We start from the raw sequence: 20,536 nt of genomic DNA on the forward strand, positions 1-20,536 counted from the left end.
TAGCTTTCAGCCACTGGAATTCAATCCTTTTGATCAGGAGTCTGCAAAGTTTTCCTGGATAGGAGGTAATAGGAAATATATGTGACTTTGTGGACCATTCCATCTGAATCTCCATCTCAACTACCCCCACTCTGCCATTGTATCTCAAAAGCAGCCATAGGCAATATGGAAACAAATGAGGGTGGCTGGGTGCCAATAAAGCTTTATTTATAGACACAGAAATTCAAGCATCGTCTAACTTTCACATGTCATGGAGCATTATCCTTCTTTTGACTGTTTTATTCAACAAGTTTAAAATGGGAAAACCATTCTTAGCCCATGCTGCTGCTGCTAAGTCACTTCAGTCGTGTCTGACTCTGTGTGACGCCATAGATGGCCTCCCACTAGGCTCCCCCGTCCCTGGGGTTCTCCAGGCAAGAACACTGTAGCGGGTTGCCATTTCCTTCTCCAATTCATGAAAGTGAAAGTGAAGTCATTCAGTCGTGTCTGACTCTTAGCGACCCCATGGACTGCAGCCTAGCAGGCTCCTCCGTCCATGGGATTTTCCAGGCAAGAGTACTGGAGTGGGGTGCCATTGCCTCTCCATCTTAGCCCATGGGCTATACCAAAAGAGAGGGTAGACCAGCTGTGGCCCACGGGCCACCGTCTGCAAACCCCTGCTTCAGAGCATGTGGCTGCAAGATGCTGCTGCCAAGAGAGTGGGGATCACGGTAGAGCCTAGAACACAAGTCCATAACACGCACTAGGTACTCAGTGTGTATTTGCTGAAGAGAGGAGGAAGGGAGGCATGGAGAGGGTGTGGAAATCAAGTTGCCAGGGATCCTACAAGCTGAATTCCTGGCTCAGAGCCCAAGGCTGACAACACCTCACCTGCTGTCTCCTCTTGGGCTGCAAGACCATTTCCTTCCATTTCCTCAGGACCTCTCTAAAGACTCCCAGAGTGAAGAGGTGTTGACAAAGCCTTTGAAACGCCCAGGAGCTCAGAGCCTGCTTTCAAATTTAGGAGCAGGCACCAAGGAGTCCTCCTGTTGAACCCACTGAAGTCGAGTCAGTGTCTCCCACCACCTGAAAAGCTTTCACTGTCTACCCTGATCCCAAATCCAGGGAAGAACACACTGTGTTCCCAAGCCCACTTGTGCCCTGTCGCCAGCCTAACAACCCACAAGTGCCACTATCCTGAGTTTTTAGACCAAGCACTTCAGTCCCCACTCAGAAAAGTCATTTGCATCCCCCACGCCGGGCCCCCAACTGCTATATTAATCTCCTCGTTTGTCCCCTCCTGAGTCATCTAATATTACTGCTGGCTAATTAAAACATCAAAACTCAAGTACAACAGCCCTGCCAGAGGCCTCCTAATGCCTGGTTTCAAGTGTGCCCTTCACACAGCCCAGGGCGGAGAGTGGCACGGCTCATGCCTGGGCCCCCAATTAGTTGTCTCGTAATGACCACCCCTCACACATCTGGACCCTCAACAGATGGCCTCTTTGATTGCGTATCTCTCTCCATCCGCCCTGCCTGTGAAGACTTCCGGCATCCTCCCACCTTGTCAGGCTCCCCTCACCGCTGCCTTCTGCCCCTCTGTCACCTCCACGGGCCCTGGGCCTGACCCCAAATGCCAACACCACGTCTGTTATCCCCACTCTGGGATTGCAGCTGCTCCTCAAACTCTGGGGTGTCAAGAGAGAGTTTCTTTACTGGCTAAGTGATGCCCAGTATTTAGGGAGGATGGCTAGGGTGTCTCCCATATGGACAAGGGAGGATTTTATTTTCCTAAGGATGCAGATTGCCGGCATGATCAGAGGAATTTCTAATCAGAAAGGCCCACCTAGAGGCAACCTCCATCACCTGGACATCTGCTGGGAGAGACGGGAGTGGAAATAGAATCCTAAATAAAGAAGTTCAGGATGTCTAGACCTTCAAAGGAAGTAGAGTCGTCTGTACATGGCTTCGTGTGGGGACAGAAGTGAAAGAACTTAAGAGTTTAGCGGAATAGAAGGGCAGATAGGGAATGGAGGGAAGAATTCATTCCAATCCTTCTCCTGCTCCCAGGGTGATAGTGCAGTAGTAACACTTACAGCAGTAGCAGTCATAACAGGGCTTCCCAGGTGGCGCTAGCGGTAAAGAACACACCTGCCAATGCAGGAGACGTAAGAGACGTGGGTTCAATCTCTGGATCGGGAAGATGCCCTGGAGGAGGGCATGGCAACCCACTCCAGTATTCTGGCCTGGAGAATCCCCATGGCCAGAGGAGTCTTGTGGGCCACAGTCCACGGGGGTTACAAAGAGTTGGACATGGCTGAAAGTGATGTAGCACGCATGCACAGTTGCGGTAGGGCTACAAGTTGTTCTGGTAGTAGAATAATGACACCAGCAGTGATGAGGAGGGGCTAACATTTAGGAAGCTGTTGCAATCACCCGCATGAAAGGTGGTGGAAGCTTGGATAGAGTGCTACACAGTAGATGCAGAGAATGAGGATTTTGGAGCCATTTAGAAGGCTAAGTGGATGCGAGTCAGGGATGGTCTGGGCGTGGGGGATAAAGAAGATGATGTTCAGGACAGTTCCTTCCTGTGGCATGCACAGGCGGTGGGTGGATGTTGGTACCCAGCACCGAGATGAGAGCCGCTGGGGACAAGTGGATCTGGAAGATCATGAGTCATAGTACCTTCCTTTTGTTCTTTGCTCTCGCTCCCTGCACTGTCTGGCAGTCTTTAGTGGTGGCATATGCTGGCACTTGCCTCCCGTTCCCCAAAATCCAACATGGCGGCACGGATGCTTTAGCAGAGCGCTCCCCTGGCAGAAAGGTGGCTATGCCTCTCACTTCTCTACCAACAAGACTCTGCTCCCTCTTCTTGACCTGACTAACAGGTCTCGACTTAGAAGTCAAATGACCCTGGTCAGATGCCCCTTCTGAGTGCTTTCACAGTCCCCTGCACACTGCCGACATCCCAGGTTATGATACTCATTTCATTCAATCATCATCCCCACTGGGCCACATAAACTCCATGAGGGCACAGATCATGTCTGTTGTGTTTGTTACTGTAGCCCTTGCCCTTACTGACTTGCCTGGAACATGGGAGATACTCAGTAAACCTATGCTGGGTGAACGAACGAATGAGTGAGTGAGTGAGGAAATTGTACATGATGGCCAAGAGGCAGAGTGGCCAAACAGTGGAGGGCATGGTTAGAGAGCCAGACGCCAGGATTTGACTCCTGGCTCCAGTTTATTAGTTCTGCAATCTTGTTCAACTTGGTTAACTTCTCTGTGCCTCAGTTTCCTCATCTGTAAAATGGGGATGATAAGGTGGTTGCTTGGCACATAGCAAGTGTCCAGTGGATGTTAGTTTTCAGTAGCTGTCCTTCAGGGTTCTCTGTGATTTCTGTCCCAGACTTAACCCAATTCAGTCCTAATTCATAGCTCTCTCAGCAGCCTGAGCACCTCCATGCTGATGAGATGTGGATCCTGCCTCCTTTCTGATTTCATCTCCTTTGTATTCATTCACACTCAAACACCCCAGCCACACTGGCCTCCTTGCTGGTCCTTTGAGCTTACAAGCTCATCCCTGCCTCAGGGCCTTTGCAAAATGTGCCTCCCCCCCCCCCTCCACTTTGTTACCATTACTTCTCTCTATATTGTATTCTTATCACCTCCTGAAATTATATCATCCATGTATTAGTTTACTTATTATTTATCTCCACTTCTCCAAAAACAGTGCTCCAGAAGAACAAGGATCCTGACTGCCTTGTTCACCTCGGTGTCCCCAGCACCTAGCAGTGCCTAGCACATAGTGGGTGCTCAAGAGATACAATTCGAATGTGTAAATACCCTGGCTCTAGGTCACTGCCCACTACGCCACTCTTAGGCATGAGTGTCACTCAACACTGTCTCATCCTCTCTCCTCCCTTGCTCAGCTGTTGCATCAGGGTATGCCTGATGCCTCTCCCTTAGAGCTGCTGATGCTCTTCTGATGCACGAGCACACCTCTCTCCAGGCTGGTAGACGACCACCCAGAAATACCCAAGAACAGAAGGTGATCCTTATCAGTGAGGCTTAAAATGGATGGGCAACATTTGTCAGCCAGGCCTTTTCCCTCTCACCTACTGGGAAATTTGCTTACAGAGGTGAAGACAAATGAGGGGCTGAAGATGTTCAAGATGGAGAGGACAGTATGTGCAAAGGCCCTGAGCAGGGACATGCTTGGCCTTTTTGAAAAACAGAAACCTGAAATTGGAAGAAGGTATCCTATGCTTCAAGGGCTTCCCAGGGGGCACGGTGGGAAAGAATTCATCTGCCAATGCAGGAGACCAGAGTTCAATCCCTGGGTCAGGAAGATCCCCTGGAGAAGGGAACCGCTACACACTTCAGTATTCTGGCCTGGAGAATCCCATGGACAGAGGAGCCTGGCGGGATAAGCCATGGGGTCACAAGGAGTCAGACATGGCTGAGCATGCTATGCTTCAAACCTTTCTCACTTAAACTTCTTGTTTCCCTAGTATTTGCCAAAAATGGTGAGTTTGGACTATGGCAGGACAGCCCAAAAATCCAAGTAACTTGACCCAACCTCAGGTTTGATTCCTCAGCCCTGAAAGCTGTTACCATTTCGAGAGACTGACAGTGTTCTTTCAGTCACTCATTCATTCAACAAGCATTCACTGAGTCCCAGCTACGTGCCAGACCCTGCGCTAGAGGCCAGAGAGACCAGCCTCTGAGCTCCTGACCCCTCTCCCCAGGACGGAACATGAGACATTCTTCCATGGCACCTCCTTCTGTCTGGGCAGAGGGACCAGGTCCCAGGCACCTTGCACATGTCCACCCCAGAGTCACAGACAGGCGGTGACTAGGGGCAGATTCCAGGAAGAACACCACCTCTTCCCACCCCAGTGGAGACAATCTTCCAGTGCCTAATATGCATCTTCATTCTCTCCTCCAGCCCCCTGCCTCGGGGAAACAGTCTCCCACGAAGAATGGCAGCCCCTCCAAGTGCCCTCGCTTCCTCAAGGTCAAGAACTGGGAGACCGACGTGGTTCTCTCTGACACCCTCCACCTCAAGAGCACATTGGTGAGTATCCCAGCATGGGGGGAGACCAGGCTTTTCTCAACCCCAGCAATATCCACACATGGGACAGGATAATTCTCGTTGTGGGGACCATCCTGTGCATTGTGGAATGTTGAGCATCACCCCTGACCTGTGCCCACCAGATGCCGGTTGTGACAACCAAATATGTCTCCAGATATTGTTAGATGTGCCCTGGGTGGGAAATACACCCCCATTTGAGAACCACTGGTAGATACTTAGCTGTGCAAATACTATTTATTTCTGTCCCCTGTACCCAGAAGGGGATTGCTGCTCCTAAGTACACTCTTTTTACATCTCACTATCCAACCAGTGATGGAGTTTTGAACAAACCCTTCTTAGTTATCAATCTGTCCTCTAAATTTTTATATATTGTAAAGTCAATCAATCAGTTTTTTTATATTGTAGAAAGCGGGCTTCCCTCATAGCTCAGTCGGTAAAGAATCTGCCTCCAGTGCGGGAGACTCGGGTTCTATCCCTGGGTCGGGAAGATCTCCTGGAGAAGGAAATGGCAACCTACTCCAGTATTCTTGCCTGGAAAACCCCATGGACGGAGGAGCCTGGTGGGCTGCAGTCCATGGGGTCGCAAAGGGTCAGGCATGACTGAGCAACTAACGCTTGGAGGAATGTTGTATCAGTAAGCTATCACAGTGTAACAAACCACCCCAAATGACCTAAAGCAACTACTCACAAAGAGTTGGACATGACTGAGCCACTGAACTGAACTGAACTGAAAGCAACTATTCCTCTTATTTTCCAGGACCTACAGATTGGCAGGGTGGTTCTCATGCTTCTGTTGATCTCATGCTTCTGTGATTATCTGAGGGGTCAGCTCTGTGCCATGGGGCCTCTCAGCCTCCAGTAAGGTAGCTTGGTCTCCTCCATGCCCTGGATGCAGGGTCCTGAGAGAATGAGCAGAAACATATAAGATATCTTGAGGCCTAGACTCAGAATGGGCACAGTGTCACCTCTGCCATTTTCTGTTGGCCCAAACCAGCTCAGATTCAAAAGGAGAGGGAGGAGGCTTCACCTCTTGATGAGAATTGCTGTAAAGTCACATAGGAAAGGGCGTGAATAGATGGAGGGAAAGAATGGGGGCGATTTTCTGCAATCAACATCCTGTAGACCTGTTCAAAAGAGCTACTGTGATCACTCTACTAGTCCTTGTTGATCAACATGGGATCAAAAAATAGTTGGGAGGGGTCTCCGCTGATGGCCCAGTGGTTATGACTCTATGCTTCCAATGAAGGGACATGGGTTCGATCCCTGGTTGATAACTAAGATCTTACATGCTGCATGGTGCAGCCAAAAAAACAATTTTTTTTTAATATTGGGAGATTCAGCATCAATGGTTCTGATTCCCAGAGAATGTCAGTCATAAAGCCCCTCTCCTCACCCCGCCTCACTGAATAGAGCAAATAATTACAGAACCTTAAAATGCTGATTAGGGCTTCCCCTAACTCAGATGTGACTCAGATGGGAAAGAGTCTGTCTGAAATGCAGGAGACCTGGGTTCGATACCTGGGTCAGGAAGATCCCCTGGAGAAGAAATGGCAACCCACTCCAGTATTCTTGCCTGTGGAGCATCCCGTGGACCGAGGAGCCTGATGGACTACAGTCCATGGGGTCGCGAAGAGTCAGACATGACTCAGTGACTAACACACACACTAAAATGCTGGTTATCTTTTCCTCACCTGGGCTAATCACCAGGTACAACAGTGACTGGAAGCTGGTACGTGAGAAATTCACTTTGGGAATTAAAGGCCGGGGAAACTCTACCACGAATGTCTAGCCAAGTCCGCAGCCCTACACGTGCCACACTTGGGTGAAACTAGGTAACAGCCCAAACCTCTTTTCCTTCCAGGGAACGGGATGCACTGAGCACATCTGTATGGGGTCCGTCATGCTCCCTTCTCAGCAAATACGAAAGCCTGAAGACGTCCGCACAAAAGAACAGCTCTTTCTTCTTGCCAAAGAGTTCATTGATCAGTACTACTCATCAATTAAAAGGCAAGTTCATGTCTACACTCGGGTGCCCCAGTACTGGGTACAAAGACTTCAGGTCCAACTCTGCAGACAGTTGAACCAAGACTGAGCATAGCACCTCTGCCCGCCATGCACAAAGGTCGAAAATTGGGCCTGGTCCTATACAAGGGCCAGATCTGGCCCCTAGAAATGTTTTTGTTTGGCCTGAAGAGTGTCTGTTAAATTTGAAACTCTTCAAGCAATTTCACACCTGGGTATATTCCCTAAAGAAACTCTCACAGTTGTTCACAAGGTCAGCATAAGAATGTTCACTGAAGCATAGTTATTATGGGAAAAAAAGAAATTAAGCACCCAGCTGGAAATAACCTCAACTCCATTGTTAGGAGAATGTGTAAGTGAACTGTGGCAGTTTCTGTACTGGAATATTATACAGCTATGAGAATGAGCGTGTTAAAGCTCTGTGTGTTCATGGAAATGAAGCTCACAAATAACTTTGAGCAAAGGGAAGAAAAGATAGATACATTCTACTCAATAGATACAGTGTATCTATTATAGAAGATACATTTATGACAGCACCATTTATAAAAAATAATACTATGGCAACCCACTCTAGTATCCTTGCGTGGAGAATCCCATGGATGGAGGAGCCTGGTAGGCTGCAGTCCACGGGGTCGCAAAGAGCCAGACACGACTGAGCGACTTTTTACTTTTACTTTACTTTATACATGATTTAGGGGGATATATATTGGGCTGGCCAGAAAGTTCATTCATTTTTCCATAACATCAGAAAACCTGAACAAACTTTTTGGTCAACCAAATGCTCAAGTGGCAAAAATCTAGACAGAAGCATGAGAATGCTAAATTCCACATTCAAAATAGCAACCACTTCTGGAAAGAAAGTGAGCTATGGTAAGGAGTAGTCCCCAAGGAATTGTAAAATATTTTCTTGCTTATTAATGATTTCTCCGGCTTGGGACACAGATGCTCATTATATTATTTTCTACACCTTTTGTCAGCCTGCAAATTTTCATAACATTTTTTTTAACTTTCTCAAAGTGAATTTATTTTAAAACGAATTTAAATTTTTGTTTGGAAATGGGAAGAGTTCCCTTTAAAAATCAGATTCCCACTTTCTCTGGAAAGAAGATCTGGCAATACTGGCCCCAGATCAGACAACAGCAGTCTAGAACAGAGATGAGGCTGCCCTCTGGGGACTAGGCTTGGGCTGGCCTGTTTGCTACAGTCCCCACCCAGCCAGGTCAGTCCCATGTTTGGGCCTTTGAAGGCATTTGAATTTGCCAGCCTCTGCTTTATGCACAAACTATCATGTCTGGACATCACAGACTCTCCGTGGCTTCTGGCCTCCTGTAATAGCTCACTCCTTCCACCAACCTCTAACTGAGGAGAGAAAGTAATGCTCCCGTGTCCCTTCCCTCTTCCCTCAGGTTCGGCTCCAAAGCCCACATGGAGAGGCTGGAAGAGGTGAACAAAGAGATCGAAACCACCAGCACCTACCAGCTCAAGGACACAGAGCTCATCTACGGGGCCAAGCACGCCTGGCGGAACGCCTCCCGCTGCGTCGGCAGGATCCAGTGGTCCAAGCTGCAGGTGGGCAGTCAGGCTCAGATACTGTGAAGAGCCCTTTGGTGGGAGCCAGTGCGAGGGAAATGAACTTTAAAAGGGGTCAGCTTCTACCCAGGGCCCTTGGTGGCCATGGTGAGCTATCAGATGGTCATCATGGGGTCCCAGATTCTCAGATCATGACCAAATCTGGCTTGTAGTCATGTTTTATTCAGCCAAAGCAATCTTTCTTAAAAACTGAATTTGACGTCTCTAGGTAGGGCTTATACTCTCCAGTTTACCACAGACCCCATTCCTCCCTTTTGTCTTACACCTACTCTCTTTCCTTATTTATGTTATTTGCTTACTCCCTGAAAGCATTAGATTCTGCATCTCCTGGTATGATTTTCTTCCCTTGGAGAATAATTGTAAGTTGGAAATAGATTAGTTATCAGTCTCGGGGGGAGTTTGTCTGATTTTTGTTTGTTTTATTTTTAAGTCCCTATTGCTGTTGTTCAGTCACTAAGTCGTATGATTCTTTGCAACGCCATGGACTGCAGTGTGTCAAGCTTGCCTGTCATACATTATCTCTCGGAGTCGCTCAAACTCATGTCCATTGAGTCGATGATGCCATCCTACCATCTCATCCTCTGTCACCCTCTTTTCCTCTTGCCCTCAATCTTTCCCAGCATCAGGGTCTTTTCCAATGAGTCATCTGTTCTCAGTAGGGGGCCAAAGGACTGGAGCTTCAGCTTCAGCACCAGTCCTTCCAATGAATATCCAGGGTTAATTTCTTTCAGGATTGACTGGTTTGATCTCCTTGCTGTCCAAGGGACTCTCAAGAGTCCCTTGAGCACCACAATTTCAAAGCACCGATTCTTCCACCCTCAGCCTTCTTTATGGTCCAACTCTCACATCCATGCATGACTACTGGAAAAACCATAGCTTTGACTGTATGGACCGTTGTTGGCAAAGAGACGAAGTCCCTAATTCCTAGCAACCTCACGGGAGATACAGGCAGCCCATTACGAGTCACTGCTCTGCTCAGCCTTCCCTTCCCATGGTCACTTACCCCCCGGGCCTACTTTTAGGGGATGTTTTCCTGGTTTGATTAGCCATGGTTATTAGAATATAAAAAGATACTATAAACACAGGGGGGCGGGGCTCAGTAGTGAAATGCTCACTACCCCTAAGGGGCAGCAGCTAGGGTGGGCTCTGCGTGCTTCTGCAATCGGGGGGGCTGCCCTGGGCAGGGCTGAATGGGGAAAGAGGAGGCAATCGTTCCCGCATTGTACTCCTTACAGGTGTTTGATGCCCGAGACTGTACCACTGCTCATGGGATGTTCAACTACATCTGTAACCACATCAAGTATGCCACCAACAAAGGGAACCTCAGGTGAGCCAACCAGCCTGGGGAAAGGGAGTCTGACATCCCCACAGTGTTGACCCTTGAGTCTGGAGCTGGCTCCCCTGCCATGGAATTGCTCTCCCTCTTTCCTCGGGGCCAGTGCCACGTGGGGAGAGGTGGCCTGGCCTCCTCATTCTGACCTCCACGTGCCTTCTCTCCCAAGAGACACAGACTCCCCCGTGGTTTGCAGAAGTATAGCAACCACAATCACGTTCATCCCACAGTTTAATATCAACCTCTAGAGGAAGCAGGATGAGATGTTTCAGATTCCCAGGAAGAGGAAAACCCCCTTGCTGATGGTGACCTGCTTTCACCAGCACCTCCTCTGTTGCCTGGAGCTGCCTCCGAGGTTTCCGGGGTTTCAAATACAACATCTCTTCCCAAGCTGAGCCACATCTGGGACTTCTCTTACCTCCCACCAAGAACAAAGCTGCAGGGTGCAGGCCAAAGCAGACAGGTGCTGATGTGAGCTAGTGGCTTCCATGCTGGCAAGTCTCAGCTGGGAGAGGAGTAGCTGAGAAGGAACAGCTGAGGCCCCACAGACAGGCAGTGACACTTACATACTCCCTCCGTCCTGCCCCTGTATCTGTTCCCAGCAGCTGAGGACCAGCCTCACCTTGGGGCTGCACAGGACCACTGCAAAGATATTCCCACAAGCCCTTGGGCTGTGCTGAGCTCATCCATGAAGTGGCTTATTGGCATTAAGCATGGCTTTTCTTGGACATGTCTATTCCTTGAGAAGGAAATTGTGTTTACCACCTGAGCCCACCAGTGGGAAAGAGCCTGTCATTTAAGGCCTGCTGGGGAAATTAGTATTCAGATCTTTTTCCGAAAAGACCTTGCCCCTCAGAGAACAACAAAGAACTCCCTTCAACTGCATATCCTAAGCATTAAAGCATGGCCTAGCCAAGGTCTTAGCCTCAAAGAGCTTGTGAGTTATTTTGATAGTTTTCAAATGATGCTGTGATAGAGTGATTTGGGATGGGGGTCATCAGGGCAGGCAGTGCACCTTTACTTTTTTCAATTTTCTATTGGTGGAGGTCTAAATGAGACCTTCTGTTGATGAAATATTCAGCTGATTTTTTTTAACAAGTTTTAAACTACATATGTGGACACAATGAGAGGCCATAAGAGAATGTATGCCATATATAGAAATAATCTAAAATAAGAGAGGGAGGAAGAGAGGGAGAGAGATGACATTTAAACAGGATGGGGCATTTGACTTGCCATTTCATGACAAGCTCAGGAGACTTGGGAGACAGGAGGTGTAAAGCTGTCCCATGTCTTCCTCCGGGCTTATTCTTGCACACAGTAAGCATCCCATCCCACTGCGTGTCATTCTGAAGTATCTAAACATACTTTTAAAATATATGTAAACAAATACAAACAAACACAAACACGTGTTATCTGCTGCTCAGCCAAACAGCCATGTGTTTTAACACTGGAGGGAAAGGCTGACAATTTTACTCAGTCTGTGTCCATCTACAATACAGCACCCTTGCCAAGAGATTCTTAAGAGCGTCTTTGGCCCTCTGTGACTTCACCTTCAGCCTGGGTTCCAGATTCACCCCAAGGTGGGACACACCACTCCCTGCAGAATTAAATGCAATACGATCTTGTGCAGATAGCAAGATCTAAATGTGCTCACAGAGGAGGCCCTGGGAACCAGATAGGACAGGCGATGCTATGTGAAGAAGGCAGATTTGAGTTGGGCCTTGAAATCAGGTACATGATGGCAGAAACGGACTCCAGCCAAGGCAGGCAGCGGGAGCAGGGCTCCAGGGCAAGATATGAATGGGAGCAGACCTGTGAGCATGGAGCTGAACCTGTGATGTCACCCCCATGTTGACGTAAGCCAGGACGTGGCTTCCGTAGCCTCGGGTTTGGTCCATGGATGGAACTGATGAGTCCAGGTGACAAGAGCTCCTGGCAAGAGATAACATTGAAAGACTCTTTTTTTTTTTTTGGCCACACTGGCTTTTAGCTGTGGCATGTGGCATCTAGTTCCCTGACTAGGGATTGAACCCGGGCCCCCTGCTTTGGGCACACGGAATCTTAACCACTGGACCACCAGGGAAGTCCCTACGTTGAATCACTTTGTGAAAAAGTTACTCTCCTTCTTTTCAATCTTTCTGATGGTGCCAAAGAGAATAACGCATGATGAACATCTCTCCAAACTGCTGGTCTCCCATTTAACAAAAAGAGGGCAGCGCTCCAGTGAGGTTCCTTCTGCAGGCAACAACATCTTTCTCCAGTTTGCTAATAATACAGGGTCTCACAGTTGCCTGTTTGGGTGAGTGAGGCCAGGGGCAGTCTTCACTGTTTTTAAATAAATAAATATCAGTACAAATGAAAGTTGATCTCCTATTAATCATAAATCTGTAGAGGGGGTGAGCAACTGGGGCAATAATGATGGTGGTAAAAGAAAGACTGAAACTGGGAATCAGTGGTGAGTTCTTAAGAGGAAACAGAGCCTGATGATTTTTTCTCCCCCTGAGGATTACCTGCTGCAAAAGAACTTTCTGGAAAAATGGCCCAAGTCAAGATTGTTCAAAAGACTCCAGTTGGAGAAGCATTTGTTTCCTTATGCGAGCTGGCCCAGGGCTTCCCTTCCTCTGCCCTTCCTCACCTAGTGGTCAGTGGAGGGACAGAGCAGAGTCCCACCCCTTCCAACAGCTGCTCCATGCGCCCTGGGGGCCTCGGAGCAGATGTGAATCCACCCTGAGCCTGGTGCACAGTTGACCTGAGCAGCTCCTCTTTCAGTCTTTCTCTGAAGTGCAAGCCCAGCCCCGATGCAAAATGTCCCTCGTCTCTCCACCACAGATCTGCGATCACCATATTTCCCCAGAGGACCGACGGCAAGCATGACTTCCGCGTTTGGAACTCCCAACTCATCCGCTACGCTGGCTACAAGCAGCCCGATGGCTCCATCCTGGGGGACCCAGCCAACGTGGAGTTCACGGAGGTAGGCGCCCCCACCTCTCCCCCACCCAGACTCTCATCCCCCAAACTCTCTTTATCCCCAGGCTTTTCTTGGTTTAATATCGTCATAGAGAGAGCAGGCAATAGGGGCAGCTTACTCACCCCCAGGCCTCCCGCTCTGTCTGCCTGCAGTCCAGCTGGTTCTGTGGCAGCTGGTCATTTTCATGTCATGACCTCACCCAACCCTCATGATGGGAACTGTTGTCCCATTTCACAGATGAGTAGACTGAGTCACACTCAGACTGGCCAAATGCATTATCCAAGGCTACTGCAATAGCAAAGAGAAAGCTAGAAGTACAGGCCAAATCTCCTGCCTTCCCCCAGGAGGGGGGAACTAATATGTGGAAGTCATATCTAGCATCATCTTTTCTTTTCTTTTTTTAAAAATACATATTTATTTGGCTGCACTGGGTCTTAGTTGCTGCATGTGGGGTCTTTTAGTCGATGTGGAATCTTAAGTTGTGCCATGCAAACTCCTAGTTGCGGCATGTAGGATCTGGTTCCCTGACCAGGGATTGAACTCGAGCCTCCTGCATTGGCAGTGCAGAGTCCTAGCCACCAGGGAGTCCCTGGCACCACTTTTTCTGAGTGAGGTGTATGTCAGCCTCATCCCCTTCATCCATTCATTCATTTCTCTGTACAACATTGCTGCCCACCGACACAACCCCTCTCCGCATGAACTTGACTCTCCAGCACCCCACTATTGCTGGCAGCCCAAGTCAGTTCATGCAAGCCGCTGGGAACACGAACCCCACCTTCTCCCCATCCAGGTTCCTTCCAGGTGGTAATGTACACAGGTAGCACAGGTAAGGCCTGGAAGCTTCCGGCATCTATGCCCACAGGAGGTATCACAGGCAGACCCCACGCCTGGAACACCGCAGGCATACAGGCCTGGTTCCCCTTTTATTTGTCACCAACTCAGCCGCCATTCTGCTTCATCTTGTTCTTTCCTCAAACCACCCTCATGCTCCACCCCAGTACCTTCCCCATGAGGGGGCTGCCCTCACCCTCATGGCTGCTGACTTCATTTGCAGGGAGCTTTTCTTACTAAAATGTTATTATCCTGGGGAGAGGGTTGTAAGCAAGGCGACCAGGAGTCACACCTGTGCCGTTTAGGCTCAGCCAGACTCTGCTCCACCTGGCTGAGCTCTAACTGTATGCTTGGCTCACCTTGTCCTTGTGGAGCCAGAACAGACATGCCACAGCCTCTTCCTCTCCTTCTGTCCCCAGAAACCTCACTGATACCACACGTTCTCCTAAACCCCTACTTCTGTGCTTCCTCTGTCTACCAGCCCAGCAGAGGGAATCACCCCAAACATAACCACGTAACTGTAACTTTCGAAAGCCCCAGCATGGCAGCCACTGGCTGCGCCTAGCCAGTGACCACATGAAATGCTGTGAGTCCAAATGAAACATGCTCTAACTGTAAGGTACACAGTCTCTGAGACGGAGAACAAAAAAGGAGTGGAAAGGTCTCATTAGTAATCTGTATCTTGATTACTTGCTGAAAAATAATGTTGTGGGTAATATTGGACTAATCTATTTCTATTTATTAATAAATTAATACATTTATTGTATTAACACATATAGTTAATTTTGTTAAATATATTATTTATCATTAATCAGTTAATGGTGTTTTAATTATATATTTTTATATTTTCTTGAATTAATAAATATATTTCATGTTTAGTTTTAGTGCCAAATATACTGTTAATAAGGTTTCCCTCAGGGGTCAAGAATCTGTCTGCCAGTGCAAGAAAGACGGGTTCAATTCCTGGGTTGGGAAGATCCCCCAGAGAAGGAAATGGCAACGCACTTCAGTATTCTTGCCTGGGAAATGCCATGGACAGAGGAGCCTGGTGGGCTACAGTCCATGAGGTCACAGAAGAGTCAGATACAACTTATTGACTGAACCACACCACGTGTGTGTGTGTGTGTGTGTGTGTGTGCGTGTGTGTGTGCGCATGCTCATTCAGTCATTTCTGACTCTTTGTCTCCTGCACTGGCAGGTGGATTCTTTACCTCTGTGCCCCTATTAAAATATTCATATTATAGTGTATAGTTATACATGCCATCAATGTTATATAATATTTCTATATCATTAATATTTTATATAAATAGTAATAATATTGAAGTTAATATTTTAATGTTTGATTATGTTATTAATATTTTATATTAATGTTTTAGTATAGTGTTAGTAAATTACAACTACTATTTATATAGTCAATATCATGCTATAATTAATAACTATTTAATTAAATATTATTGAAATTAAAACTGTTTCAAATGAATATATTATTTAAATTTATCTTTGCCTGGTTTTGCATTAGGGTTTTGGGTTTTTTTTTAATACATTTTAAAATGTGTCTGCTGGAAATTTTTAAATTACTTACATGGCTGGCTTTATATTTCAATGGATAGCTGCTCTAACAGGTGCATTTTTCTGTGGTCATTCTGAGAGATCTGCCCTCATCCAATTTGGTACATTTTCTTCGCGTCTTTGCACTCAGGGCACAGAGTGCAAATACTTCCAATGCAAGTGTCAGTTCAACCCTTGCTCCGGGAGTTCCCAGAGGGCAGGAAAGGCCCAGAAAACATTACCAAGTGAGGGGCCGGAGGACGGGTTTGTCTTCTGTCCTGTGGAACCACGGGAAGTTGTGCTAGTTACGTGATGATATCAAGGAGAACTTCATGTAGGAGGTGGCGTGGCCCGGAGCCTCCAGAGGAAGGGACAGCTGGGGGGCGGGCCCTGGGGCCTCTGCCCCTCCCCTCACCCCTGTTGCCTCTGAGGGCCTGGGGCTCAGTGGTCTGACCTGGTGGCTCTGCTTGCAGATCTGCATACAGCAGGGCTGGAAACCCCCACGAAGCCGCTTCGATGTCCTGCCGCTCCTGCTCCAGGCGAACGGCAACGACCCAGAGCTCTTCCAAATCCCTCCAGAGTTGGTACTGGAAGTCCCCATCAGGCACCCCAAGTAAGAGGGCCTGGTGTGGGGAGGGTGAGGGTGGGGGAGTGGTTTATCCAGTGTCCCCCTCTGCCCAACCCCGGAGCTCCTCCTGTCTCTCCAGCCCAGACAGAGGCTAAAAGGGGGTCTTGGTTCCTATCACTACCATGGGGCCAAGGCAAAGCAGGTTCCCTCGAGATCAGTAATTCCTCCTTTAGCAGCTGCTGCTGCTGCTGCTGCGCTAAGTCACTTCAGTTGTGTCTGACTCTGTGCGACCCCATAGACGGCAGCCCACCAGGCTCCCCCGTCCCTGGGATTCTCCAGGCAAGAACACTGGAGTGGGTTCCCATTGCCTTCTCTAATGCATGAAGATGGAAAGTGAAAACTGAAAGTGAAGTCACTTAGTCGCTTCTGACTCTTAGAGACCCCATGGACTGCAGCCCACCAGGCTCCTCCACCCATGGGATTTTCCAGGCAAGAGTACTTGAGTGGGGTGCCATTGCCTTCTCCACTGAAGGACCATCATATTTTCTGAATCAAAATCCCCCTCCTTATAAGTCAGATAGAGAAAGACAAATACTATATGATATCACTTAGTCATAGAACCTAAAAAATACAACAAGCTAGTGTATATAACAAAAAAGAAGGAGATAGAGAATACAGGTATACAGAATATAGAGAATACAGATAGAATAAACTAGGGGGTCCCAGTGGGGAGATGGAATAGGAGAAATATCAATCACCTCAGATATGCAGACGACACCACCCTTATGGCAGAAAGTGAAGAGGAACTAAAAAGCCTCTTGATAAAAGTGAAAGAGGAGAGTGAAAAAGTTGGCTTAAAGCTCAACATTCAGAAAACGAAGATCATGGCATCTGGTCCCATTACTTCATGGGAAATAGATGGGGAAACAGTAGAAACAGTGTCAGACTTTATTTTGGGGGGCTCCAAAATCATTGCAGATGGTGACTGCAGCCATGAAATTAAAAGACGCTTACTCCTTGGAAGAAAAGTTATGACCAACCTAGATAGTATATTCAAAAACAGAGACATTACCTTGCCAACTAAGGTCCATCTAGTCAAGGCTATGGTTTTTCCTGTGGTCATGTATGGATGTGAGAGTTGGACTGTGAAGAAGGCTGAGCGCCGAAGAATTGATGCTTTTGAACTGTGGTGTTGGAGAAGACTCTTGAGAGTCCCTTGGACTGCAAGGAGATCCAACCAGTCCATTCTGAAGGAGATCAGCCCTGGGATTTCTTTGGAAGGAATGATGCTAAAGCTGAAGCTCCAGTACTTTGGCCACCTCATGAGAAGAGTTGACTCATTGGAAAAGACTCTGATGCTGGGAGGGATTAGGGGCAGGAGGAGAAGGGGACGACCCAGGATGAGATGGCTGGATGGCATCACGGACTCGATGGACGTGAGTCTGAGTGAACTCCGGGAGATGGTGATGGACAGGGAGGCCTGGCGTGCTGCGATTCGTGGGGTCGCAGAGAGTCGGACACGACTGAGCGACTGAACCGAACTGAATAGAGGGATAGGGGATAAAGAGGTAAAAACCATTATGGATAAAATAAATAAGCTACAAGAATATACTCTACAACATAGGGAATATAGCCAGTGCTTTGTGCTGAGTCACTCAGTCTGTCCAACTCTTTGCGACCCCATGGACTGTAGCCCGCCAGGCTCCTCTGTCCATGGGATTCTCCAGGCAAGAATACTGGAGTGGGTTGCCATGCCCTCCTCCAGGGGATCTTTCCAACCCAGGGACTGAACCCAGGTCTCCCACACTGCAGGCAGATTCTTTACTGTCTGAGCCACCAGGGAAGCCCAGTATAGCCAGTATTTTACAACATTCCATCCCTATAAATGGAATATAACCTTTAGAAATTGTGAATCACTGTATTGTACACCTTACATATTATAGTGATCATATATGTCTTTCACTATATCATACACATTACATGTTATAATGTATAATAATATATATTGACTATACTTCAATTCTTTAAAAATTTCCTTCTTTACTCTACTCCTTCTAAGCCATCAACCTGGACCTATCCATTTTCCAACCCTAAGGGCCAAAACTAGAGAAGGGAATGGCAACCCACTCCAGTGTTCTTGCCTAGAGAATCTCATGGACGGAGTAGCCTGGTGGTCTGTAGTCCATGGGATCACAAAGAGTCAGACATAACTGAAGCGATCAACACGCGCACACACACACACAAAGGGCAAAAGAGCAGAAGCGCTTCCTGTATTGTTATGGGTGCAAATTTTAAATAGAGGGAAGCATTAAAAACTATGTGACCTGATGCAGCTCAAGTTCAAAAGTAGTTTGGAGTTGGGATGGGGCTATGAGGGCTGAGGCTAGCAACACAAATAAAATTTACACTTTTTGAGAGTAAAAGAACTCCACAATAAGACCTGGCCTCAGGAGCAAAATTGATGGAGGAAGCACCAAAAAAATCAACCATCAAATTAATAGTATTTTAATGTAATTTAAAAAAATCAAGATTAGCTTTTTAAATCCATGATGCATAATATATCAAAATTCTCAAACAAGGACCAGTTCAGGGCTGAGATTAGGGTAAGCAAGTGAGGTAAAGTATACAAGTGCAGAGTGGGATCCTGTCTTTTTGTAAAGCTTTGACGTTTTGTTCATCATGGCGGTTTTGTGTTAATTTTTTTTTTAGAGACACTGAATTAATTTAGAATATTTGATCTTGATTACTGGGTTTGCTGGTGCTCCTCAATTTTGCACCCACAGCCAGTGCCTTACTTGCCCCACCCTGGTCCAGGTCCTGGAGATGGAGCAAGTGTCCTAAGGCTCCCAACACTGCCAGGTATCTAGGAGCTCAACCAGCTTCAATGGTGAAACTTGGCCTTCATTCATTCATTCACTTAACATTCAAAACTGTTTATTATTCCCACTCTGGGTCATGCATTGTGCAGGCCTTTGTCACTGACTTGGTCCCCACCTCCGTGGTGCTTTCAATTTCAAAGAGGAGATCAGTTACCCAAATAAACCACTTAATTCCAATCGAGTGTTGCAAAATAGTGTTATGGTACCTACAGGCGTAAAGCTGCCTGACCCAACCTAGATCGGGCATCAGAGAAGGCTTCCAGAGTAACCAGGATTTTAGCTGAGAATGAAAGTGTAAGAACTGGACAGGCACAGAGGGAAAGGAGCAGGAAGGAACTGCCATGCAAAGGCCCTGAGGTCAGAAGGAACTCGCGGCTCTGTATTTAAAATGGATAACCAATAAGGACCTACTGAGTAGCATAGGGAACTCTGCTTAATGTTATGTGGAAGCCTGGATGGGAGGGGAGTCTGGGGGAGAATGGATACCTGTAAATGTATGGCTGAGTCTCTTCACTGTTCACTTGAAATTATCACAACATTGTTAATTGGCTATACCCTAATACAAAACAAAAAGTTAATTTAAAAAAAAGAAAAAGGAACTCAGAGATGCTCACTTTCTCCTGAATTCACCTTCCAGGTGAGTTTAGGGGATAAATAGCAGCCCTGGGCAGTGGTTCCCAGGCCTGGATATCCATGCAAATCACCTGGGAAATACGTGAAAGTGAATATTCTCAGGCCTCTGATGTGGATGGCGGTGTGATTCCACAGGTCAGACGTGAGCCCAGGAATCAGGTTCCAAAGTAGTAAGCCCCAGTCAGTCGCGGGCATTTCTGCATCCCCAGGCTAAGGAGACCCCGCCCACGTGTCTTCCCCTGAGGCTCCCGCCCCACATCCCACAGCGAGCTGGGCTATGTTGCTCTCCACAGGTTCGAGTGGTTCAAGGACCTGGGACTGAAGTGGTACGGCCTCCCCGCTGTGTCCAACATGCTCCTAGAGATTGGCGGCCTGGAGTTCAGCGCCTGTCCCTTCAGTGGCTGGTACATGGGCACAGAGATTGGCGTCCGTGACTACTGCGACAGCTCCCGATACAACATCCTGGAGGTGAGGCCCTCCCAGGCCATCCTGACGGGGAATTCATGGGGTGGAGGACGTGGGCTCAGTGGCCTTTCCCCACAGCTGAGCTCTGGGGCTCAGAAACTGGAAGAGGTTAACACAGAACCATAAGGAAGCCCCTGGCCTTTCTGAAGGCTTCCATGGCATTAAGAGTACGTGCGCTATATGCTGAGTGCCACTCCAAGCGCTTTGGAGATTACTGTATGCTCATTGGATCTTCATCACGTCCTCTGGGTGTGAAAATACCCCCTTCACAGGTGAGGAAGCTGAGGCCTTTTGGCGGATTAACATGACAAGTTCAGAGTCACACAGCTAGGGAGTGGCAGAGCTGGGGTGTGAACCCAGGCTGGTATTATGACCCAAGTTCATTACCATTCTACTGCCCTGCCTGTCAAGGTCAAACCTGGTTAGAAGCTTTGGGAAGGGGCATGAACTTGGGGCATTTTTGGTCTCTTTTCTGAAACAACAAGGAGGGAGGGTTGGCAGTGATTTTTCCCACCATGTGCATTTCTCAGTGGAGGGTCTGACTCCCCACCCCCCCATTCCCCTGCTACCCCCACCCCAGGCTGAGTCATCTTCATCCACTGAACATTGTTGGGGCGGACTG

General features: G+C 47.9%; 1 protein-coding gene across 1 annotated transcript in view; it reads left to right on the plus strand.

Moving 5' to 3' along the window:
* NOS1 (nitric oxide synthase 1) overlaps nucleotides 1-20,536 on the plus strand; it is a 188,630-nt gene that overhangs the window by 126,978 nt on the left and 41,116 nt on the right. Inside the window, exons 4-10 of the mRNA XM_052655010.1 lie at nucleotides 4,931-5,059; nucleotides 6,939-7,084; nucleotides 8,506-8,668; nucleotides 9,925-10,016; nucleotides 12,852-12,993; nucleotides 15,843-15,982; nucleotides 19,743-19,917. Of these exons, the coding sequence (XP_052510970.1) occupies nucleotides 4,931-5,059; nucleotides 6,939-7,084; nucleotides 8,506-8,668; nucleotides 9,925-10,016; nucleotides 12,852-12,993; nucleotides 15,843-15,982; nucleotides 19,743-19,917 (987 nt within the window). The remainder of the gene's footprint in view (nucleotides 1-4,930; nucleotides 5,060-6,938; nucleotides 7,085-8,505; nucleotides 8,669-9,924; nucleotides 10,017-12,851; nucleotides 12,994-15,842; nucleotides 15,983-19,742; nucleotides 19,918-20,536) is intronic.

Source organism: Budorcas taxicolor, chromosome 17, assembly GCF_023091745.1.
Source record: "Budorcas taxicolor isolate Tak-1 chromosome 17, Takin1.1, whole genome shotgun sequence".
NCBI classification, from domain to species: domain Eukaryota; kingdom Metazoa; phylum Chordata; class Mammalia; order Artiodactyla; family Bovidae; genus Budorcas; species Budorcas taxicolor.